At 40.3% G+C, this 25,346-nt stretch overlaps 2 protein-coding genes across 5 annotated transcripts; one reads left to right on the top strand and one right to left on the bottom strand.

Moving 5' to 3' along the window:
• Positions 1-76: 76 nt before the first annotated feature.
• LOC101479332 (angiopoietin-4) lies at positions 77-13,038 on the bottom strand. 4 transcript variants are annotated; one of them, XM_012915701.4, is made up of 10 exons: positions 12,880-13,037; positions 11,759-11,847; positions 6,711-6,851; positions 4,665-5,231; positions 4,426-4,598; positions 3,137-3,371; positions 2,919-3,053; positions 2,597-2,813; positions 1,336-1,531; positions 77-1,207 (listed from the first exon to the last, which is right to left on the bottom strand). In XM_012915701.4, the coding sequence occupies exons 4-10, from the start codon at positions 5,056-5,058 to the stop codon at positions 1,061-1,063; spliced, it is 1,497 nt and encodes a 498-aa protein (XP_012771155.1). In that variant the 5' UTR covers positions 5,059-5,231; positions 6,711-6,851; positions 11,759-11,847; positions 12,880-13,037; the 3' UTR covers positions 77-1,060. The 4 variants fall into 4 exon arrangements, 3 of the variants coding, with proteins under 3 accessions (XP_012771155.1, XP_004574298.1, XP_076735161.1); XM_004574241.5 differs by having other exon boundaries at positions 4,426-5,231; positions 12,880-13,036; XR_013095130.1 differs by lacking the exon at positions 77-1,207 and adding an exon at positions 1,776-2,447 and having other exon boundaries at positions 1,402-1,531; positions 4,426-5,231; positions 12,880-13,038.
• Positions 13,039-15,428: 2,390 nt separating this feature from the next.
• LOC101481156 (pro-opiomelanocortin-like) lies at positions 15,429-18,231 on the top strand. The gene is made up of 3 exons (XM_012915702.2): positions 15,429-15,460; positions 16,290-16,420; positions 16,920-18,231. Exons 2-3 carry the CDS (start codon positions 16,304-16,306, stop codon positions 17,451-17,453), a joined length of 651 nt encoding a protein of 216 aa, XP_012771156.1. The 5' UTR covers positions 15,429-15,460; positions 16,290-16,303; the 3' UTR covers positions 17,454-18,231.
• The last annotated feature ends 7,115 nt before the right edge of the window (positions 18,232-25,346 follow it).

The raw sequence follows: 25,346 nt of genomic DNA on the forward strand, positions 1-25,346 counted from the left end.
TACTGCAGCTGAAACGTTTTGGTTTGTCAGACGTTTATTAGGTGTACCTGAAGGTCTGATCGACCAGATCATTTTACATGTTTCAGGAGTAAACAAAGTGACAGTCAGAGCAGTGCCTTAAAATAAATGTTGCTTAACATTTAATTTAACGAAATAGAAAAGGCTCACAGTTCGCTTTTACATGTTGAGACAAGCAGAGTTTTTGTAGATCATTAAAGCATTGAAAGGCATTCTAGTCGTTATCGGGAGAGTATGACCTTAAATGTCATTAATGTTTAAAAAACCAAACTGAATCCTAAGCTGTTCTCAAACTCTGAGAGTGACCGCACTGACCACAAATCTGTGGTGTTACCGTTGATGGCCACACACACGTGTCCTTGGATCTTGTTAAACTGGCCTTGAGAAAAAATTCCCGAAGCTGTAGGAACCCTGTGAACACGCTCATTAACATGTGGACCTGTGGGTTACTGATGTTAGCTGTGAAATCAAGTGTTACCAGTTGGTTTCTGTACCAGCTGCTGCTCGTGTTTCAGGAAATCTTCATCCTTTAAATTCCCCCAAACCAACAACGTGGAACTTTCACTACTTTCTGAGTTGACTGTGCGTCTCAGGTTCAAGTCCAGTGGTGTGTCAGTTTGAATTTAAAGTGATTTCAGGGCACTTGGTGTGGTTAAGAAAATCTTTAAGCAAGCATTTTATGATTGATAGAAATCCCTGCAAACAGCTCAAAAATAATCAGTTTTATTCATCATTTATGTTTAAAAAAAAAAAAAAAAAGCAAAAAGTTATACAGAAGGAAATGATGCATTTTTGGGGGAATATTTCCAGTACGTAATTGATTCTGGTACAGTTACTTCTGGAAGCTCTTAGTTGCTCAGCTCAAGTGCTGCTCATTGGGCAATTATTTGTGAAGTTAGTTTGGAAGAAATATCTGAATTAGCTTACATTTCAGTGGCCAATGACTTTTAAAACAGCCTGTGCAGAATCACCAGTCACTTTCTAGAAAAATGTTTTCAAAAATCTGCTGCTGCAGAATTCTTGAGTGTCATTGAGAGTGTTTCTATGGTGACAGGCGTGGCCTGAAGTTATGTGGTCGTGCCATCATGGTGACCGCCTTCAGAGAGTAGAAGTCTGAATCCTTCCAGGAGAACCAAACAATGCCATCTGGCCCCAGCAAGTTCTGAGCTTTCAGAGAGTAGTGCCCCCCCTGATGGAGACACGTGGAAGCATCAGTCTAATTTTACCATCAAACCATTGTTTCTTTTATTTCATACAAATTTACTGTTATTCTCACAATTTCTGGCAGAAAAACAACTTTGTAAGACTAGAACTTACCTTGTAGTAGACACCGTTGAGGTTAGCATAGAAACACTGGTGGAACCACCAGCCAGCGTGGCTGATCTCAGCACAGATGTTGCCCGTGTCTGGTGTGCTGAAACCCTGCAGGTCATGATACCAGCCGAACGAATCCTCCGCTGTCCCGCTGAAACCGGACACATGCAGGCGGTACTGGTTGTCCTCATCCTCGATTCTGCAACGAGAGGAAAATGATCAAATCAAAACTATTCAAGGTTGGCTGATGATTTACTCCTGTTGTACTGTGCCAAACAGCTACTACTGTTTATAATAAGGTAGATGAAAACCACAAGGTGGAAACGTTAGTGCCTTTTCAGTTTTTATTGCATGTGACAGTTTTCGTTAAATGCAGCTCTGAATATAGTCTGTAAATCTGAATATAGTTCTGGGTCTGCAAAGAGAAGCCAGTGCGGACGTACACCTTCATTCTTTAACCAGCAGGGGGCAGTCTCTTCTGGCAGCACAAAGGTGTCTGGGTGTGTAGAAATCTATAACAGAACAGATCTACCATGCACTTTCAGTTTGAGGTTTTATGTATTGTTTAATCTTCTTTCAGCTGCTCTCTTTAGGGGTAACCACAGCGGACTACCTGCCTCCATCTCACCCTGTCCCCAGTATCCTCCAACACTACACTCGTGCATCTCCTCTGTGCGCTTCCCCTTTCCTCCTGCCTGGCAGCTCCATATTCAACATCCAGTATATTCTCTATTCCTCCTCTGCACAGGCTCAAACCATCTCAGTCTCACCACTCCAACCTTTTTCTCCAACCCTTCAGCATGACCTGTCCCTCTGATGAACTTATTTCTAATCCCGTCCATCCAAGTCACTCCCAGTGAAAATCTTAAGATCTTCATATCTCCTACGTCCAGCTCGGCCTCCTGCCTATTTGTTAGTGCCGCTGACTCCAAACCATAAATCATAAACCGCTCTTATTGAATACAGTAGGATCTTTTTTTTGTAAGTGATGCTCCTCGTTAGTGCCGAAAAGGAGTATAAGGCAGGTTTGCTTTAGGGCGAGCCTGCAGTGACATCAGCAAGTCCCTATTATTTGAGCATGGAGCATCCCTCAGTTCTTCAGTTTTCATCACTTCCTGTTTAAAAACAACAAGACAGTGAAAATCAGACAGACTTCACCACAGGTCTTCATTAACCATCGTTAAGAGCATCTCTCTTACTGAGTAAGTAACTGTCCAGTTCCTGTGCATTTACCACCTTTCATTCTTCTATTGTGTCTGTTTACCTGAAAGTGTGGTACAGAGCATGTTTGTGGGCGTGGCTCCAGTCCTGCAGGTCAATGCGGAGGCTGTAGTGGCCCTGGTTAGACAGCCGGTGCAGGTGCTGGTTCCCCAGCCAGTGTTCACCTCGCGGCTCGCCAAAGCCATCACGGTACTCAGACCATCCACGGTTGAAGCTCACTGACCCATCACGGCGCCGCTGCAACACTGTCCAGCCTCCACCTAGTGCACACACACACACATAGAATTGTGTAAAGTGTGTGTAGTATCTGAGTGTTTCCATTACTGGCACTAGTATTGCAGGAACTAACACACCAGCTGTCTCACCCTCGGTCTCCATGTCGCAGTAGACCGGCCGGGCGGTGCCTGGTGACAGGACAATGGTGTAAACACCAGAACGACGGACACCGTTGTGATACAGAGACGCACAGTCTGATGGACAGAAAGACAGGGGCTGTACATCTGAAGGGAGACGGACAAAGTTAAAATGTACTGTGAAACATCAAATATCCCACAATTCATCACTGTGTTTGCTGCTGGTGCACCTGGCGGCAGTGTGTCTCGCATGCCGAGTGGTGGCGCAGTCCTGATCACGTTGACCTTGCAGCCCGTGTTGTGACTCATGTGGCGCGCGGTTGCCGACAGGTTTCGGAGCTGCACCTGCAGCTCGTACAGCAGCGCCGCGTGCACGTGGAGCAGCGTGTCGGCCTCGGCGTGACGGCGCTCCAGAGAACGCAACCGCTGGTGAAAGGTTGAGTTTAAGTTAACACTTTCTTCACCCTGAGCAGTGCAATGAGAGAAGATTCACCTTATTGTGTGGTCATAGTGAGGTTAGTCAAATAAATCCCTGAAAAAAGCAAATAGAAAGTAAAAAGAAGCTGAGATGGAGGAAGCTAGTTACCTTTTAGTCAACTTCAGCTTGCTTCATTTGTGTGTTATAAAAAGCCAACGTACCATCATTTTATTGTGAATGTTTTTATAATGGGAACAACAGTAACTAAATATAGCCCTCTGCTTAATAAAAGTGGGGTCAGCTGATCTCTAAGATAAACAGTAACACAATTTAAAGAGTAATTCATTCTACCAGGTGTTCCACAGGGCTCGGTGCTCAGACCACTGCTGTTTAATATCTACATGTTTCCTTAGACAAAAAGTTAACCACTTCAGCTGCTACTGAGCTCTAGACTGAGGAGGAAGGTTTGGCAGAAACGTAATGTCCAAATGCCTCTGTGACCGAACTTAATGTTGAAACTTGGTTTTATAGGTACATAATATTATTTGTTCTAATTAATTATTTATTAGTTTTAGAAGCCTGCAAGGATCCATTGTGGGTTGGGCAGACTGAGAATAATGCAGCTAATCCTGTTAGCGTTCAGGGTTAATGAGGACTTAGTGAGTGTCAAGACAGAGAGATATAGCGAGATAAAGGAGAGCGTTGTATTTCCCTGCATGAGTAATGTTCTCCACCCATTTAGATAAAAATCTTTTTTATTTCACTTTATTTAATTTATTTTATTTTTGAAACTCCAAAGATTAAAACATGTGTTTCCTGTTTCACTTTGTTCACTTTAATCGTGCATATGTTGTTCTTCTCTGTGTTTGGAGGATTTATTTTTCTCTTTTCTTCAGCACTAATTATAAGTAATCACACTACTAGAGACTAACTGTACTTTTTTCACTCAAACTAATTTCTTGAATCAGGATTTATTTCTTTGCTTTGGAGATATGACATCACACTCTTTTTTTAAGCCCACGTGTCTCAAAATACAAATCTGTTCTTTACAAAGTTCAACACGACATCTCATGAACGTGGAGTAGACAGCAGGAAGTCTACCTGCATCTCCAGGGCCTTGACTCGATGCCGGTGGTTCCTCAGCTCCTCCTGGAGCCCTGACATCGTCTCTTTCAGCTCTTCCAGCTGCTCCTTTCTGTTTTCGTTCTCATGGAGCCAATGGGAGACGTCGTCTGTACACCGGAACATGTCTGGGCAGCGTTTTTGAGAATTTCCTACAGGAGGAAGTGTTGCAGTCAGTCGGCATTGTCCGTTAGACATCAGCTGACTGCTGAACTCACCGCACTCTGACGCTGATGAATTGCTGATAGTCTGGTTGAAGGTTTGGTTGGTGCTATCTTCAGCGCCAGTGTTGTCATTGCGTATCACCAGTGGGGCGTCAGGGGTCAGGTCGGTAAGCGTTTCCGTAAAGGAGGTAAAAGGATGCCAGTCAGCGTCCTCATAGTGGTCCTTTCTCATATCTGGCTCGTCCCAGTTTGTCTCCATGCTCGTGTCCCGTATGTCCCTGTTTGTTTGGATATTCCTGCCCGGTGCATCGGCGTCGGTTTCTGTGAGGGTGTTGGGGTGGGCATCATCATCATGGGTAACATCTGAGACCAGAAAGTCACTGTCGACAGGCCGAACGCACCAAACAATCAGTAAGAAATAAAATATTAACACTTCAACCCGCTTCATTCTGAACAAATGACTCCTCCTTCCTGGCTGTTCACTTGTATCCGAAACAAATTCAGTTTACTGGTAAAATCAGTTTCAGTTACTGAGTCAGGATCAGACTCTGACATCATCGCAGAAAGATGCGGTCCAGATTTCACCCAAACGTAGGCATTAGGTCCAAAACTGTGGGAGATCTGAAAGAAAAAGTAAAATAAGGTGTATTGTGACCTTTAAACTCAGAGCCACACCAGCCAGGTCTCTGTGAATGTGCGAACCCGATCCAAAACAATGAATGTGGTTTAGAGTGGAGCCACTGTTTTGAACTGAATCAGTGCATAATCAAAAGCCATCCAGGAACAAATGAACTTCTTCACATCAGTCTTACAGCTCGTCTGTTAAGATTTCTGTTTTGTTGTGCCAAAATAACATTTCACAGGCATCTTAGATTAGATGAAACTTTATTTATTCCTCGGGTGGGTTCCTCCAGGAAATTCAGTTTCCAATAGCACAGCACCAACAGAAGTTGCAGAATGTGAGCAGGAATAATCATATATACACATATATATAAATACAGAGTATATAATAGGGATAAATAGAATAAACAGGAATAAGAATACAAGGCAATTACACATTTCAACTATTGTGTGTCTATTGCACTGTTGGATATTTTAAAATCTCATAAATATTGCACAGTGAAAAAGGCACTACAGCTCAGTTGTTCCCGCCCTCTTTCCCCCCCGTGTCCCCTCCCTCTTCCCTCCAGCGAGGAGTTAAATGGTTTGATGGTGTGTGGGACAACGGAGAGAAGGCTTGGTGGATATTCAGAATTTAAAAAGGCTTTTTCCATCTAGATGACGATGCTTTTTTAATTTTGAATGTTTTACCTTCAGCAGGCCTCTTCCTGCAGCCTTTACACCTAAAACATGGGTGGACTTTGGCCTAAAAACATTCTCATATATCATTTAATGTACCAGGTATATGTAAGCACACGTCTTGGGGCAAGTTGAGAGTGTTGCCTTTTCCACACAACAACTACAATCTGACCTTTTGTTGTTATTCCCCAACACAAACAGAGCAGACGTTAAATAGCCTCAATCTGCAAACTTTTTAAATATAACCTATATAATGACCTCCTATAGGAATAGTGCAGATAATGCACAAGTGGTCAAGTGGGCCTCATGTATGCAGTCTGTATGCTTCACCCAGGCTCCACCCTTTACCTAAACCAGGTACTTCTGTTAGCTGTTGTCAGCTAGATGAGAGAAATACTAAACTGAATTATGTAGCATAAGAAACAAGTTTAGCTTTATTTATAAAGTAGGAATTATAACGATCAGAGACAAAAAACTTGTATTAGTGCTGCAGTGCCGAAGATGGTCAAACTGTAAAGGAGGAGTAAAAGTTGATGAAAACTCATTAACATACTGCGCTGAACAATGAATCTTGTAGCTTTGACAATAAAACTGAATGAGTGCCGACTCTGAGTGTCTGTCCTCAACAGGTTTTTGCAGTGATTTTCTTAGATTTAAATCAGGTAAAACTAATCCTCCTAAGAAAACCTGATAAGTTTGAGATAATGTGTAATAAAAGTGTAACAGCAGTACACCAAACGATTAAACCTGCTGAGCTGACTACAGATCATTTTATATTTAAGATGAAAACTACTCTCCTACCTGCTGCCATGTCGCAGTGCTGAATTCAGCTGAATGGAAAAGTGTCAGGACAGCCAGGAAGCAGCATGTGTGTCTGTTTGTTCAGCACCGGGTATGACATCGTATCCTTATAATCCTCTAATGAGATTGGCAGCCAGTGGCCTGGAAAGTAATAGATTACATATAATGGGATTAGAGTAATGTGACAACAAGTTACAGTAATTGCATTACAGTAAACTAAAGAGGACTTTGTGTGTTTTAACTCTTTGCTTTAAGTGTATTAATTTTTTTGTGTTTTTACCGATAAGGAACTTATTTTGTCCCCTATTCAGTATAAATCTTTGATTTTAGGTGAAGCTTTTTCGACCACGGATAACGCAAACGTGACAAATATTATTGAGAAAATTTATAATTTAAAGAACTGATGTGTTTAAATATCAAACAAATCTGAAACCTTGTGGGATTTTGACCAACTGGAATTTTTTTGTACTCTGGGCACCTCAAAGTGATTCGTGTTTCCTCCTGCGACAGGACAAGGGATCTTTCAGTTGTTAAGCAAACATCACCACACTATGGAGACACAAATGAGTTGCTGCTACAGGCTACAGACGGATGTAATTGTAACAGCAATCTGAAATACCTCTAAAACTCACTCAGCTGTCAGATTCAGCTGTGCTTCATTTTTAAATGTTAACATTATGATAAAACTACCTGATAATTTATAAGACTGTCTTTCTGCTAATGCTCTTACTGTGAATATTAATTCCAGATCTCTAAAACTGTCCAATTTCAGTATATTTATTGTCTTTGTTGAGTGTCGTCTCTCTCTCTCACACACACACACACACACACACACACACACACACACACACACACACACACACACACACACACACACACACACACACGCAGAATATAACAACTGGAAGTTTCCGGCTTTTTTAATACTGTCACTATCTTCAATTTGAGTCCAACTGACTACTTTTTCCATCAGACCATTAGCTCTTCGTTTTATCCCCAAGAATACTTGAGAGTTTTTAATGGACTGAATGTTCAAGGCTGTTTCCGCCTTTAATGGGTTTCTGTTTACCGTTTACCTCCACAAGCTGCTCCGTTTGTTCCATTAGAGAAACTGAAAGAACTGGAAAAAAGTACCGGTGTCACGGTGCTCTCAAAACGGACTTTAGATTTATGTTTGACTTTCAGAGCTTTGATTTATGCTTAAATTGCTTTCAACACAAAAGTTATTTGAAATAATGTGACATGCTGCAAGTGATAAGATGAAAAACTCTGTTGTATTATGATAATACTGTGAGTAAGGGGTTATCACGGGAGAACAAAAGCTCCTTTGATGTTGATGCCTTAAGCAAACCATAAGCAAACACTTCAGAACAGGTGGTGTTGGTGTGTGGGTGGTGCTTCCTTTGCTTTCACTAACTGTTAATTGCTGCATAGAGATACAGAAACTACTTGGTTAGCACAGGAAGAGATGAGCAAAATATTGTATGATTTTTGATAAATGTGACGCTATTCCGTCTGTCATGACAGCAGCTGAAGTGCTGAGTTAGAGTGCAGTATGGTGAGTAAAAACACAAAAAATGTATACATTTAATTAGTACCAACAGTTGCTTTTGGATGTTTAGTGTTGAGGTTTTTTCTTTTCTTTTTCTTTTTTACCCTTCATCCACCTGGACATCCTCCCCACACTAAACGACTGGCGTTCCCTCTGGGATGATTCATGCAACCACTAGAGGGTGGTGTGATTTACAGTTTTTCTGAATTGCTAAAACACTAAATCCCATTGTAAAAACTAATCTGTCAACTATGAAAACTCTTTCGTCAAATCAACCTCACAGTTGCCAAAATCTTAAACACTATTCATCTGGTGAGGACACCATTTGCAAATCTGAATCTCCCGTTTACCAAAACTCTAAACACATTCTCAAACACAAAACACATTCAGCGGTGTGGTGCACTTGTACCCAGAATGGTGCACACAGGCAACAGAAGTTAAACACAACTAACACTGTTTTCATCATTAACACACTACCACTCAAAATTGAAAACACATGTTGCAACCTCTTCTGCTTTTTGCTCGATTGAATACAGCTTCATCCACGGAGATGTATTCATGAGGCCTAACCATTGAGTCAAGCTCAAAGATTCTCTGTACACAACAAACTAACTTTAGTTCTGTAAATGAATAATATGATGTATACATGTGCTATGCATACAAATATACTTGTAACTAAATAGTATTTTGTTTAGAACTGAAAGACGGCCACATGAGGGTGGAAGAACACGCACGCGCTCACAACACCAGGAGACACTTATTGTGGATATGGTCCGTCAGAATAATGCAGTTCGACTGCATGAAATACAGCAGTGGATTACAGAAGACAACATACATGTTGAATCTAGCAAAAAGGAGAAGAAAAGGTTGCAATGTCATAGGTCAGCGTGCCATTATTGAACTGCCTGGTCAGCGTGGTGGAAACGTACCTATCTGTGGTGCCATCAGCAGCTATGGGGTTCTCCACAGTCTGTTACTGTTGGGCCGTACAACACCGAACTTATAGCAACATCCCTGGAGGGTCTACGGGATGCTTTGCTCGAGTAGAGAGATCGCGAGCAGGCAGAGCTTCCCATATCATTTGAGACAACGTGAGCTTTCACCGAGGTCCAAGAATATGCAACTGGTTTCACAATGAGCATTTTTATCAATCTGTTTCTTCCACCATACTCTCCCTTTTGAACCCTATCAAGGAGTTTTTCTCAGCATGGAGATGGAAAGTACAGTGGGGCAAAAAAGTATTTAGTCAGCCACCGATTGTGCAAGTTCCCCCACTTAAAATGATGACAGAGGTCAGTAATTTGCACCAGAGGTACACTTCAACTGTGAGAGACAGAATGTGAAAAAAAAATCCATGAATCCACATGGTAGGATTTGTAAAGAATTTATTGGTAAATCAGGGTGGAAAATAAGTATTTGGTCACCTCAAACAAGGAAAATCTCTGGCTCTCACAGACCTGTAACGTCTTCTGTAAGAAGCTTTTCTGTCCCCCACTCGTTACCTGTATGAATGGCACCTGTTTGAACTCATCATCTGTATAAAAGACACCTGTCCACAGCCTCAAACAGTCAGACTCCAAACTCCGCCATGGCCAAGACCAAAGAGCTTTCGAAGGACACCAGGAAAAGTATTGTAGACCTGCACCAGACTGGGAAGAGTGAATCTACAATAGGCAAGCAGCTTGGTGTGAAAAAATCAACTGTGGGAGCAATCATCAGAAAATGGAAGACATACAAGACCACTGATAATCTCCCTCGATCTGGGGCTCCACGCAAGATCTCATCCCGTGGGGTCAAAATGATCATGAGAACGGTGAGCAAAGATCCCAGAACCACACGGGGGGACCTGGTGAATGACCTGCAGAGAGCTGGGACCAAAGTAACAAAGGTCACCATCAGTAACACACTACAACGGCAGGGAATCAAATCCCGCAGTGCCAGACGTGTTCCGCTGCTGAAGCCAGTGCATGTCCAGGCCCGTCTGAAGTTTGCCAGAGAGCACATGGATGATACAGCAGAGGATTGGGAGAATGTCATGTGGTCAGATGAAACCAAAGTAGAACTTTTTGGTATAAACTCAACTCGTCGTGTTTGGAGGAAGAAGAATACTGAGTTGCATCCCAAGAACACCATACCTACTGTGAAGCATGGGGGTGGAAACATCATGCTATGGGGCTGTTTTTCTGCCAAGGGGACAGGACGACTGATCCGTGTTAAGGACAGAATGAATGGGGCCATGTATCGTGAGATTTTGAGCCAAAACCTCCTTCCATCAGTGAGAACTTTGAAGATGAAACGAGGCTGGGTCTTCCAACATGACAATGATCCAAAACACACCGCCCGGGCAACAAAGGAGTGGCTCCGTAAGAAGCATTTGAAAGTCCTGGAGTGGCCTAGCCAGTCTCCAGACCTCAACCCCATAGAAAATCTGTGGCGGGAGTTGAAAGTCCGTGTTGCTCGGCGACAGCCCCAAAACATCACTGCTCTCGAGAAGATCTGCATGGAGGAATGGGCCAAAATACCAGCTACTGTGTGTGCAAACCTGGTAAAGACCTATAGTAAACGTTTGACCTCTGTTATTGCCAACAAAGGTTATGTTACAAAGTATTGAGTTGTATTTTTGTTATTGACCAAATACTTATTTTCCACCCTGATTTACCAATAAATTCTTTACAAATCCTACCATGTGGATTCATGGATTTTTTTTTTCACATTCTGTCTCTCACAGTTGAAGTGTACCTCTGGTGCAAATTACTGACCTCTGTCATCATTTTAGGTGGGGGAACTTGCACAATCGGTGGCTGACTAAATACTTTTTTGCCCCACTGTATACGACGAAACCCTCACACAAAGGAAAATCTACTTCAAGCAATGAATGGAGCATGGTGAGATGGGAATCTTGCCAGGGCTGGATTGGGCATGCTAAAGGATGCTTTCCTTGTTGCATCGCAAGGGAGACCATAACATATGATGTGGATGAAGTCGTGTGGCCTGACCCAGCACAGAGATGCTGAGGCAGATTAAATTATCTGAATATGCTGTAAAAATATATATATTTTTATGTATATGTAACTTTTTTATTGCAGTTTTTTTTGTTAAAATGTGAGTGCAAGAATAAATGAATGAATAGATGATGATTATTTTCCAGCTATCCCACAGCGTTTTGTATTTATTTCTGTTTGCACATTGGCTGGTTTTGTGTGGCTTTTGACAGTAGTGGTTGATTTTGATAAAAGTTAAAGTAGTTTTGGGTCAAATGTTTGGTTTTGCAAGACAAGTTGAAGGTTTTGTGTGTGTAGCTTGAATTTTACAGTTTGTGTTTAGTGTTTTGGGACAAAGAGATGAGATTTTAGGAAATGTGTTTTAGCAATTCAGAAAAACTGTAATGAAACATGCAACATTTCCTGGAATTAGTGATACCATCACTCACAATGCTAGAGGCTGTTTACACAAACATTTATTAATGATTTCAGTTTCTGTCGTTTAGACTACAAACCTGCTTTTGAAGCCAGGAATCAGACTGCCACGGTCTGTGGTCAAATGGTGTTTGTGTGGAATGCAGGATGTGGACTAATGTTGAACTCACTTGATAAAACAAAAAACAAACAAACAAATGAAAATTAAAAATCAAAATCAAACAGGGCAGGACAATAAATGCAAGTTCAAGGACCCTCCTGGGAAATAAGAGGCACAAAGCACAAGGGGACACTCAGCTAATATATACAGAAGGGTGATTGGAGCAGAAAGGAGACACCTCGGGGACAGAACTGAACTAAATCAGAATAACAAGCAACAGAAGAAAAGTAAAACATGAAAGCAAAGACAGATGACTATCAAAATAAAGCAGGAAGTGAGTAAACTGATATGACAGACTAACATACAGATTTGACACAATGTGACACAAGGAGAAGACTCAGATGGTAAACAGATTAAGCCTTAAACAGGATACTAACAGCAGAAACGTAACTAAATACGTTTCAACAATAACAAAACTAAGAACCAAATAGAAGACCGGGATGTTAAACAGGCACAAAATGAAACATCTGGATCCAAAACCAGAACCCCTACGGTTCCCCCTGCAGGTAGCTTGCTCTCAGGACTTAAGACCACGTGAGTCCAACTCAAATCAAAGATAAAGACAAAGTGTTGTCTAACTGAATTCTTAGCTGCAAGTTAACTAGTCTAGTTTTCAGAAAATAGATGTTATCTTTCAAATGAACTCCCTCATATTTATTTAGAGTTGTAGTGAAATGTTTTATGTATCTAAATACTTAAAGTAAGGTGTGGGTGCAAGCCAAACCCTAACTTTAAATGAGTCTCTGGTGACTTGATGGATGTTAAAATGTAAAGGTGATAAATGTCAGAGCTCAGTATTCATAAAGAGACGTTCCTGGTGAGTTTTTGGGAGAAGCGGAGGAAGGTAAGGAGGTTAAAGCCATGGTTCCTTCACCTTTCCCATGGTATTACCAGCACCCGTCTCCATCAGGGTCATCATTACAATAGAATTAGTTAAATCACCTGAGACTTAATCAAAACTTTACCTTTGTAGTCATACATTGTGGACTCAGACAACAAAAAGATGTGAATGTTTGTGTAGAAGTCCAAACTCTTACTCACACATTTGACCCTCCTCTTCCTCTTTGTTTGAACATGTCAGTCCGGTGCTAATCGGCTAATATGCTGCAGATATTTACAACACAACAACATCAGCGTCAGCAGTGTGGGGATTTGCCACGGTGTATTTATCTTCACTGATTTTTCTGACTTTATAGTCTGAGAACATCAAGTCTGTTTGTCTGATGGGCACTGCACACAAATCTGTCGATAACAGTCTAAAAGGAGACGGCCACTCGGGAGCGAATCGTCTACCGAGGCCATTGCTCGTTGCTTTTTAAAATAAAGAAAGATATTTAATGGATTCTTCTTTTGCAGATGCTCCATTCCTGCAGCAAATTTCATTAAAATTTTCCTGGTAATTTTTGTGTAGTCTTACAAACTGATAATTAGAGAAGTGCCATTGAAAACGTACAAACAGGCACAGATGGAAACAGCTCATTATCAGTTTTCTGCTGGTCTGATGTCATAACATGAACACATTATAAACACATTTTAATACTACGATGAGTATGCTCACAGGTCCAATGTATTTGTACTAAATTTAACTATGTTACTTTCTACTTTGGATGCAAATATTAATATCAACATTATATAGTAAGTAATTAAAATAACCAGCTGGTGTGATGATAAAGAGATTTATACAACAATACCTAAACAATAACCGTCCAACAGCACATCTGCTTAACTGCATATGACTTATGACTAGCTTGCAAAACAAGTATCCCAGATAAAAATATATATGACCTTAATAATAAATAAATGTGACAAATAAATAATAATACAGCAGTAAGAGGAAACCCACAAACAAACAGTGTCAAAAATAATAACCACATTACTCCAAGAAACAAGTAAACAAAACAAAACAAAACAAGGAGAAAAAAAAAAGAAAAAAAGAAAGAGTCCCTCCATCTAACGTTAGCCAATCAGACCATTTCTCACTCTGTCACAGTCTGGCAGAGGCAGACTGCATGTATTGTGAAGAGTGGACCCAAAGTGCAGACATGAAGGAACTTGGACCAAAGCTTGAGTATTAACAATAAACGAGCCGTTTAATACGGCTGATAAAGTACAAAAACAAAAGGCAGATGCACACAAGAAACAACTTAGCTAGAACTAAACTGGGAAAACAAAATGATAAACACAAAAGGCAAAGAACAAAACCTTGAACGGTGCAAAAAAAAACCTAAACATGGAAAATCCTGGAGACATGACGTGGAACAACAGACGACCTGACAAAGAATGAACAGAAACACACAGACTAAATACACACAAGGGTGATTAGGGGAAGTGGAAACACATGGGGAAACAGCTGACACTATTCTGACATAACGAGACAAAGGAAGCAAAGCTGACTACACTGACATAGAACACAGACCTTCAGAATAAAACAGGAAACATGAGACGCAGATAAGACAATATAAACTTGACAACATAAGACGCGCAGCATGAAACAGGGAGAGGGAAACTTAAATACAGGGGTAGAAAACACAAAGAGAAACTAATAAACAAATGAACTTAGCTACCCTAAAGAACTAAAACATAACATCCAAATGAACGAAAACTCAAAACGCTGGGTCAAAAGACCAGGAACGTGACACACTCTTCAGACTCCTTCAGAACGAACAAGTTCACTGCAAATCCTACAGGGGGGTGACGGTGTGATTGGTTGGAATAGCAGTGTGACTGAATCCTCTGCTCTGGGTCAATCCATCACAAGCTGCAGCTACACTTGCAAATGAACACACAATCACACTGGAGACACCTCATGCACAGCTTCACAGAGGGAGAGAGATGTAGACTGTTTTTGCTGTGCAGTTCTGTGCGCCACTAAGTTAACCTCTATGCTGATCAATATTGCATCATGCAGGAGCGAATATAAAGATTGTGGAAGGCGGATGAAGCGTGAATATGGCAACGTGTTTACTGTGGGGAAGTAACTTTGAAGCAGAGTCAGGACAGGCTTCGTGGTCTGAACATCACGAGTGTCAACACAGGACTTCAGTACATCTGATGGTTGTTTTTGTCAAACATGACTGACCCACAAAGCCAAACGCTGACTATGAAGTTCTTACAGAGGATGCAAGATGTTACAATTAAAATATTAAAAACTAGTTATTTTAATATGCACACAACCCAACAAAAGGACGTTTTACAGCTTCATTAAAAAAGAAAACAAAAATGTCCACAAAAGTCCCCAAGTCTTTTAAAAGTCCATAAATCAGGCTTTTAAATAAACATATATTTTTTTCAGCAATCACAGACAAACCTGTTAGTTGTGAGAGATTCAGAGATATTTCTGTGGGATTTTAGATGTGACCTGTCAGACATTTAAAAAATATATAAATAATGTCCGACTGCTTTTCCAAGAAAGTTTAGCCCTGCGAGCTTGAGCGAAAGAACGATGAGTGTCCCTGTTTGGAGGGGTCGAGCGATGGGAGGAAGTAAGAACGTCATCATTGGTATGTTTGTGCTTTGGTGACAGAGTATAAAATCAGTCAGTGCATCAGAGGAACAGAACAGCAGAAATCTGTTTCACTGCTAAACAACAAACTGCATCAGACAGAGAGTCAGAGGGCAGGTGGTGAGTGTCTTCATTATGTGTTGTTATTTATTTACTTTATAGTCTTTTATTTATTTTAATATTCTAAGATATAACAGCTAAAGCAAAAGCAACAGAACAGATTGTTTATATGTAATGAAGATAATTTTATATTAAAAATTTCAGCATTTTACAGTGATGTGAATGTTTGAGAGAATTGTACTTTGTTACTCTGTTGCGTATATTCTTAATTTTGTATTTTATTTTAAAAAAATGCTTTAACTTAACATAAAAAAGTGAAAAAGTGGTTTCTCTGATGTTTGATTGGTATAAATGTAATGTTTAGGAATGCATACTGCGTATAAATACAGCAATGCAATGACACATGTCGCAAGCTTTTGATAGAAGACAACATGAACAAAATGTGTCATTTAAAAAATTATTTTATGCCTGATTCACATTTTCATTCCATTTTTTGACATTTACTTCTTACTTCTGTCATGTGAAATTTTGTTCATGTGTGTTTTCATTCTGTCTCCCTGTGGAAATATGGGACTATATATATATATATATATATATATATATATATATATATATATATATATATATATATATATAACTCTGTAGAGTTTAGAAACTAGAATATTGGTGAATATATCGAAAGAAATTTGAGAATAATTTGATTTTTGCACTATAAATGTCTTACCTTTTGACCTCTTAACCTAACCTATTGTTTAATTACAATTATCTTATCTTATCTTATCTTATCTTATCTTATCAGAGTGCATTTTGGAAGAAGACACTGATTTAAAGCCAGGATGAACTTAACCTGACTGTAACTGTGGTTGTCTTGTACTGTGTATTTCAACAGCAGATGCACAGAGAATGTGTCCTGTGTTGCTATTGGTGGCTGTAATAGTAGTGGACGTGGCCAGAGGAGCTGAAAGTCAATGCTGGGACCATCCCGTCTGTCAGGAGGTCAACTCAGAGAGGAGCATGATGGTAAACGCACACACACTGAGGCTGAACCAAAGCTGTGAAACTGCAGGCCAAGAAGAGCTGAGGATAAATAGTGAGAAGTGAGAAGTTTACCGTGCACAGATGATTTTAAGGGCCCAAGGTTGCATACAGACAGATTTGTCAGTGCTGCTGAAGTAGAATTACAGAGGTGATTCCACCATTCAGCGTTTCTGATCGATAACTGACGTCTTGATGTAAAATGTTATAGAAATGACAGAAAACGAGGGACAGAACATAAATTCAAGGCCACAAACAAATCATTAATTTGATGCAGCATCATGATGGACTGTATATATGAGATGAGTCACTGTGAAGTCATTTACTGGGTTTCACTGGTAGACTCAGCATGGGTGGGTTTTCAGCCTGGGACGCCTGAACTCCCATCATTTGAGATTGGAGCAAAGGGAATTATGGGAAAACGTTATCATCTAAAATTTGGTCAGATGATAGCCTTTGATGGTTTGCACGTTTTGTCCTGCAGGAGTGTATTCAGCTTTGCCACTATGAAAACAACGAGAAGCCCATCATCCCTGGTGATGCCCACCTGCAGCCTCCTCCCCCATCGGGCCCTCTTTCTCTTTTACCTTTCCCTCCGCCCTTCTTCTCCTCTCCTCAGGCCAAACGCTCCTACTCCATGGAGCATTTCCGCTGGGGGAAGCCTGTTGGGCGAAAACGCCGCCCGATTAAAATCTATACCACCAACGGTCTGGAGGAGGAGTCGGCGGAGCTTTTCCCCGGTGAGATGAAAAAGCGGGAGCTCGCTGGTGAGATGATGACGATGGACGATAACGAGGGGAAGTTAGCAGAGGGGGGCCAGGAGGAGGTGCCAGATGACAGCCATGAGAAAAAAGATGAAATGTACAAGATGAAGCACTTTCGCTGGGGCGGCCTGCCGGCAAGCAAGCGTTACGGCGGGTTCATGAAGAGCTGGGACGAGCGCAGCCAGAGGCCGCTGATCACGCTCTTCAAAAACGTCATCAACAAAGAAGCCCAGGAGGAGAAGAGGGAGCAGTGAGGAGGGAGAACAGAGGGAGGGATGGAGAGAAGACGAGCAGACAGAAAAGTTTTATTCACAACTGCAAACAAGTCCTGTGACTAAATACAAGATGTGTTTTTGTCATTGCCACATTATGACAGGGTTATTAATCCATGAGCGCCGCATGATGTAATACGTCCATGAGCAGGAAATATGAAATTATTTGAATACCCCAGTTTTCCAAGTTTTTGGATATTTTGATTCAAAACACGGTAACCACCAAATATTACCAGATCCAATCAGCCTTTCTGTACAAAACAACGTTGGGGCTGCTTTCCATTTGTTTGAGCTGAATAACCAACGAGGAGAGAAAAGAACAAAGGGAAAGAGAGTGGTCTCATGTCACTCAGGTTAATAATGTTGTCTTATTCAGGGGTAAACAAGGAACAGTATCTTTCCCATCATGTCTGTAAGTCCCTGCCTCCCAGACTGATATACTGGACCTAACACAGAGTTCTCGATGCTTCAGAAGAGTCAGAACTTTCATTGAGGTCATTACACTGCTGTCATTATAATCCCCCAGAACAAAAGTACAGATTTAGTTTTATTGTGACAGATAATGTCCAATGGAAGCTAACAGCTCGCTCAGTGAGATGCAAGTAATAAAAAGGATTATTATTAGTATTATTTTTTTTTAAATCTTTGTCATCTTTGTGCCAGAAATGAGAAAGAAACACAGAAAGAAGATGAGCGAGAGAGAGTGGGTGAGAAGAAATGTTTCATATAATGCAAAAAACCCTGTAAATCGCATAAAAACATAAAGATATTTGCAAGCAAAAAATACAATGCATGTTGTTTTTCTATCTGATTCAAAGAAAAATACAATTTATAAAAACTATATAATAAAGATTATTCCTCACGCATTTACATTATAGCCATATGATGAATAACTGATTATAGTGAGTGCTTCAGTAACAGCTGATCAGCACGTGTGTGTAATACCACACACAGGCCACCAGAGAGCAGCACTGTTATACAGCTTTACAGACATGTCCACGGCTGATCAGTTGAAAGGTTTATTGTCGTTTATTAATAAATTAAATGCTTTACATGTGACACATTTCACAGAAGTCGAGCTCAATAAAGAAGCTTCAAGAAAAAAGCATAGAGTCAAACCAAGGACATTACTCCTGCAACATGAGCATTGTCTACGCAGCCAGAGGTATTTATCTTAATTTGAATTAAAATCATCAAAGGTTGCTGAGTTTTCTTCTGATTTTCAAGCATTTTAGTTTTATACAAATGCTATAACTGTATTTATGACTTAGCTCAGTTTAAAATGAGTTTTAACTGACAGATTTGCTTCATCATTTTAAGGGATGAAGGGTCCTGTCCTGGCAACGTCTGACTAGAAACTAGAGCAGCAGATGAGTCACAGAGTCCCTCCTTACTCAGTCCTATGTTAACAGTCTTTACAGAAAGACGTTTAGACATTTAGAGAAATTAGGATTACAGGAAAAAGTGGAAATTTAATTCATTGTGATCTTCAACATATTTCGGTTGGCTCGTGTGATGGGGCACATAATCAATGGTGGATCAATGTCCCTCTTAAGGGAAAATCTGGGACTTTCCACCATTTGCCTTTTAGAACCAAAGAAACTTCTCGGATGAAACATCCTCAAGAACTTACAGAGGTCCAGTCGCTTTATTTCCAGACTCCTAAGATAAATAACTAATAACACATTTTACATTGATTTATGAATACTAAAGTATAAGTCCACGGTCATTAAGTGTGATCCTTTGCATTAATTTTAGTCAGACGTAATGAATCCTATGTGAAGTGTGTCCCTGTTGAATATGGTCCAGTGGGTTGTACCTTCACTTACTTTTAGTCTGCAGCAAATCTATTAGTATATTTACATATAAAGATTGTGTTATTCTACCCCACGCATAATCAGCAATTATAGGAGAATTTTTTCTTAAATAGACAAATGTGCACAAATTATAATTATTAAATTACAGAAATGAAAAATTAATAAGTAATGATATTTTCTTGCTATCTGAAAAATTTACACTTGGTGAAGTATTAACATTTTTGCGTTTTTCATGCAAATTTTTGTATATGGATGGATTACTGTGCAAAAAAAGGCATTTCCATAGAGAGGCACTTTGCATCAGCAGCACCATGCTCCAGTGCTCTGGGAGAGTTTATAGTCCTGAGAGTTGAACACTGGATGACTGACAGCTGTCCTTCATCACAACAGAAGCCACAGAAATCCTCCTCATCAAAAACATGACTTTGATCTGCGTCCTCATCTGGACTCTCCTCTGCTGCTGCTTCACAGGTAAAGTCCAGAGAATCAAACTCCTCTCCTCTATCAACATCTGTCCCTCTGAAATGAAGCCCACAAAACCATGAAGCTGCTTTATGTTTTTGTCTCTGTGTCCTCAGAGTCCAGAGGACAGATCACAGTGACTCAGCCTGGAGCAGTGAGCTCTGCTGTGGGAGCAACTGTGAGCATCAAGTGTACGACCAGTCAGAATGTTTATGACTCTAAGCGTTTAGCCTGGTACCAACAGGTAGATGGAAACTCCCCCAAACGTCTCATTCACTCTGCTACCACTCGAGATTCAGGGATTCCAGATCGTTTTACAGGCAGTGGATCAAACTCTGACTTCACTCTGACCATCAGTGGAGTCCAGGCTGAAGATGCAGCAGTTTATTACTGTCAGAGTGAACACTATCCTAACAGTCAGTGGGTGTTCACACAGTGAAAAACAGTCGTACAAAAACCTCCCTCAGTCAGACTGAACAGAAACTGAAGTGACTGCTGCAGCTGGAAGATACTGCAGAGACTGATACAGTTCACTGAGGACACACACACACACACACACACACACACACACACACACACACACACACACACACACACACACACACACACACACTCATAGAGTGAAACTGTAATTGATGGTACTCCAGTCAAATGAGCTGATATAAAAAAAAAAACACAAAGGAAATTTCACAATGCATCATAATGAAAAATAACATTTTGTTTGACTGAAAAGAAAACATGACATTACTCAAAAAAATTTCATTTTAATTAAGTCTTCAAAGTCAGCGAGTCACTGTAATACATCTCTTTGACAGTAACAAATTCAGCTTCCAATGAAAACATGAAGTTAGAATTAGTAAAATAATTAAATTTCCCCTTCTGTCTTTTTTCACTGTTAAATTCTAGCTTCAATGATTACTTTGTCTTAAACTGGAATATTGGATCATCCTATAATTTGAAACTGAATTGTCCTTGTGTTTAAATAGTCTTGACAAGCACTGGACATCTTCAAAACCTAGTGCTGATTACGGCCGACCTGGACTAGAGACTAAAACATAACTGAACATCCCATCACATCCACAGTGAACATGATAATATAGCCACATTACAACTACTTGACTATGTTACACCTGACAAACTATCACTGTTAATATTCAGGGAGAAAACTACCACAGTACAAAGCAAAACTTGAGAAATCCTTCACCTTCACCAGTACACCCGTGTGGTTAAATCATAAACTTAATTCAACAATGGAGTTTTCCATCTGAACTAAGTTTCCTCTCAGGATGTTAGGCTGACCGTAAACATGTTCTCTTGTCTTTTACTTTTGAATCTGTGTTTTGTTGAATGTTCTTGATTAAGGTAAGTCACACTTTCCTGATGTTGCCAACTTCCGTCACAAGGTGGCAGTATGGCAACGAACAGCAGTTACTACTTCCAGATTTCACCAAGTCCATCTTTGTCTATGGTTTTATCTCATGTTTGTTTAACTTTGGGATCATGTTTGGTCTGTACTGAGCTGGAGATGCATGCTTTAAGTTCTTGCTGTTGATGTTAGTGATCGGTGCCTACCGCTCAGGCTAGAGACCATCACGTCCTTACATGTGAAACAAGAAGCAGAATCTGCAGTCTCCAGTGTATGGAAGCCCGTTTCCGCCACTAAATAAAAACAAAAAAGCTAGTATCCATAACTCGAAATTTCGAGAAAAGTAACTCGAAATTTCAAGAAATATAACTCAAAATTTCAAGTTACTTTTCTCAAAATTTCGAGTTACTTTTCTCAAAATTTCGAGTTAGCTCTGCCAATCAAAAATATACGTGAATGAGGTCCCTTTCTTGTTACCCGGAAGCATATGGCGCAGAGGAACGCGCACTCAAAAACGGATCGCAACAAATTGGCGCTTTCACGAGTACGTTTGCTGATAGTAACACCATGTGATTCAGCTAATAACACAGGGATTTCATCATTTGTGAAGCCAGGCTGAAAACACTCAGCAATCTGTGCATTCACGACTGGATGTAATACCTAGCTTAGCTGTAGCATTTGTAGCTGAGGGCTTCAGCTTCCGGGTAACGAGGAAATGACATCATTCACATAGATTACTGATTGGCAGCGCTAACTCGAAATTTAGAGTTACTTTTCTCAAAATTTTGAGTTAATAAATCGAAATTTCGAGTTAATATGTCGAAATTTCGAGAAAGTAACTCAGAATTTTGAGAAAATAACTTGAAATTTTGAGTTATGGATCCTTTTTTTTTTTTTTAGTGGCGGAAACGGGCTTCCATACTAGTGTGTCCAACGTCAGTGTTGGGTTTATCTAGGCACAAACCCCGCTGGAACACGAGACCAACTAACTGCACGACAAAACAAGTCAAGACAGAGCTCTTTGTCTTTGTGGCTCGTGAGAGAAGTCAGTCAAAGCTGAGGAAAAGATTCCTTCACCTGAACTCAACCAACTTCGCCTGATTCCTTCGCTACAGCCCTTTTTATTGTCAGCAAGCAATCATTCATGAATATGCAATTACAAATACACGTGACATTCTTAAGCAACATCTCTGAACAACATCAGTGTCTGTGTGTGGGTGAATGTGTGTGTGTGTGTGTTTCCAGCCAAACTATACACAGTCATACGACCTTTGAATGAACTTAAACTGTATGCAGAAAAGCGGAAGTAAACGTCTTACTAAAATATAAAAACATGAACCTGCAATAGGTCATGTCTCAAATACATATTTAAAGGTGTGACCTCTCGAACCTTTAAGAAAATGGAACCGTCTGGTTTCAAAAGCTATAATAGAATTATAACATCGAGACTGCTTCCTCTCATCTGATGGTACACAAGCGCACACAGAATCTTATCAGACCTAACAAGGATCTGATTTTTATCAGCATACAAATGTATATATATATATTTCTAAGCATAAATGACAATATAAAAACATCAATTCCAACAGTCAGCATGTGAAACTGCTGTGAAATCCAGAAATCAAATTATCAAAACAATGATAATCAATTCAGATTTTTTCTTCTACTTTGAAACAGCATTAATAATAATAATGGATTGCATTTATATAGCGCTTTTCGAGACCCTCAAAGCGCTTCACACTCTCACATTCACACACTGGTGGAGGCAGCTACAGTTGTAGCCACAGCTACCCTGGGGCAGACTGACAGAAGCGAGGCTGCCATATCGCACCATCGGCCCCTCTGGCCAACACCAGTAAGAGGCAGGTGAAGTGTCTCACCCAAGGACACAACAACCGAGACTGTCCAAGCCAGGCTCGAACCGGCAACCTTCCGAGTGCAAGATGAACTGCCAACTCTTGAGCCACGATCACCGCACATTAGACTAAATACATAAAGAAATCACTACAGTAGAAGCTGTTGTGGAACCTTCAATCAAGTCATGTTTTAAACAGTTGAAATTTTTTTGTTGAAGTATGGAGGTTTGTTCAGTTTTGCTTAAATGGGTCAAATGCTTTGTAAATAACATTTGTTTGGTGACTCATTTTCAGCCAAAGTGCCTTTTTTGTTTCTAGGGAGTAGAAGGGAGTTTCAAAATGTCACTTCTAAATATAATAGTTTTTTTTTAAAAATGCATAAATAATTTCTATTTGCAAACAATAATGAAAACATTTCAGAAAAAAATAGTTTTATTACTTCACAAAGCTTTCAGTAGTTTGGCCTCTAAGTACATCTCTGACATACTCACTGTTTACAACCCCGTCAGCCTCTCAGGTCAACAGATGCAGATCTTTTAAATGTTCCCAGAATTAGAACTAGGTGTGCTGACGGTGCTTTCAGTTACTGTGGTCGTCTGATTTTCATCCTTGCTGACCTAAATTCAGTTATATCTGTGCACATTTAAATTCATGATTTTTCAGCTTCTATTTTCAAGTGCAAAGTTCTGTAAAAATATTTTTGAAAACAGATCACTGACGAACTGCACCATGTGTGACCTCTGTATTGTGTCTTCTCAGGCCTTTAAATGAATGAACGGGGTCAGGTCGATTTTGCAGCAACAGCCCTTTTTATTCAGCATCTGCATTCACAACAACAGGCAACAAGTAGAATGGTTTTAACTCTTGCGGACAATCAGCGTGAGCCCTCTACAGAAATCCTCCATTACTCTGAGGATTGCATTTACACTGGCAGTGTGATCATATAGTGGTTAAATCTATGCAAATAAAATAGAAGAATCTTAACAGAAATAATCTGCAACTTAAATTTCCTGAACAAAAGGAATACAGAAAAATACTAAAACATATTTAAGCTACATTAAGGTGCTTCCTTAGAGCTGTACATAAAATAATGTATATCATACTCTAAACAGTAGTGCACAGTCACATACCTGCATTCATTACAAAGGGAAACAAGTAGAATGGTTTTAATTCTTGTGGACAATCAGCGTGGGCCCTGTGTGAAAATGCGGCATCAGAGTTAGCTAGCTATACTCCAGTCTCTTTACTGATAAACAAGTCTCACATAAACAAACGTTTAACCCAACATAAGGATTTAAGAAATAACCAATAAATAAATAATGTTTAACCAAAAATAACTGGGTCAACTTGTATTACTGTTACAGCTAGCAACATGATTTTTCTGTCCACCACATTTGCACATTCGTTACCTCTTTGGGAATCCTCCATTACTCTGAGGTTTACCCAGAATTCCTTGCACTTGGTGGTTACTGCAGGTTGACATTTGCAACAGTAGGTGGTGCCAATGTCCCATTTAGCGGGATTTAACTTGAACCTTATGTCTATGTCACACATGCACTGGACTGAGTCAACAAATTTCCATAGAGAGGCACTTTGCATCAGCAGCACCATGCTCCAGTGCTCTGGGAGAGTTTATAGTCCTGAGAGTTGAACACTGGATGACTGACAGCTGTCCTTCATCACAACAGAAGCCACAGAAATCCTCCTCATCAAAAACATGACTTTGATCTGCGTCCTCATCTGGACTCTCCTCTGCTGCTGCTTCACAGGTAAAGTCCAGAGAATCAAACTCCTCTCCTCTATCAACATCTGTCCCTCTGAAATGAAGCCCACAAAACCATGAAGCTGCTTTATGTTTTTGTCTCTGTGTCCTCAGAGTCCAGAGGACAGATCACAGTGACTCAGCCTGGAGCAGTGAGCTCTGCTGTGGGAGCAACTGTGAGCATCAAGTGTCGGACCAGTCAGGATGTTTATGTTTATAGCAACTATCACTATTTAGCCTGGTACAAACAGAAAGATGGAGGAGTTCCCAAACTGCTCATTAAGCGTGCTCATGAGAGAATATCAGGGATTCCAGCTCGTTTTACAGGCAGTGGATCAAACTCTGACTTCGCTCTGACCATCAGTGGAGTCCAGGCTGAAGATGCAGCAGTTTATTACTGTCAGAGTTTTCATGTTATCAACAGTCAGTATGTGTTCACACAGTGAAAAACAGTCGTACAAAAACCTCCCTCAGTCAGACTGAACAGAAACTGAAGTGACTGCTGCAGCTGGAAGATACTGCAGAGACTGATACAGTTCACTGAGGACACACACAAAATAAAGCCCTTCAACACAAATATGTGTCCCACTGCTATCTCATGCATGTTGTTTT

Source organism: Maylandia zebra, linkage group LG22 (genome assembly GCF_041146795.1).
Source record: "Maylandia zebra isolate NMK-2024a linkage group LG22, Mzebra_GT3a, whole genome shotgun sequence".
Lineage (NCBI taxonomy): Eukaryota > Metazoa > Chordata > Actinopteri > Cichliformes > Cichlidae > Maylandia > Maylandia zebra.

Bases quoted from the DNA above. Each gene is read 5' to 3' on its own strand.
- LOC101479332 (XM_004574241.5), bottom strand. From the start codon at position 5,058: ATGAAGCGGGTTGAAGTGTTAATATTTTATTTCTTACTGATTGTTTGG. The intron at 3,372-4,425 runs GTAGACTTCCTG...TGCACTGCTCAG, and splicing joins TCAAGGCCCTGGAGATGCAG to GGTGAAGAAAGTGTTAACTT. The intron at 3,054-3,136 runs GTGCACCAGCAG...GTCTCCCTTCAG, and splicing joins GCGAGACACACTGCCGCCAG to ATGTACAGCCCCTGTCTTTC.
- LOC101481156 (XM_012915702.2), top strand. From the start codon at position 16,304: ATGTGTCCTGTGTTGCTATTGGTGGCTGTAATAGTAGTGGACGTGGCC. The intron at 16,421-16,919 runs GTAAACGCACAC...TTTGTCCTGCAG, and splicing joins ACTCAGAGAGGAGCATGATG to GAGTGTATTCAGCTTTGCCA.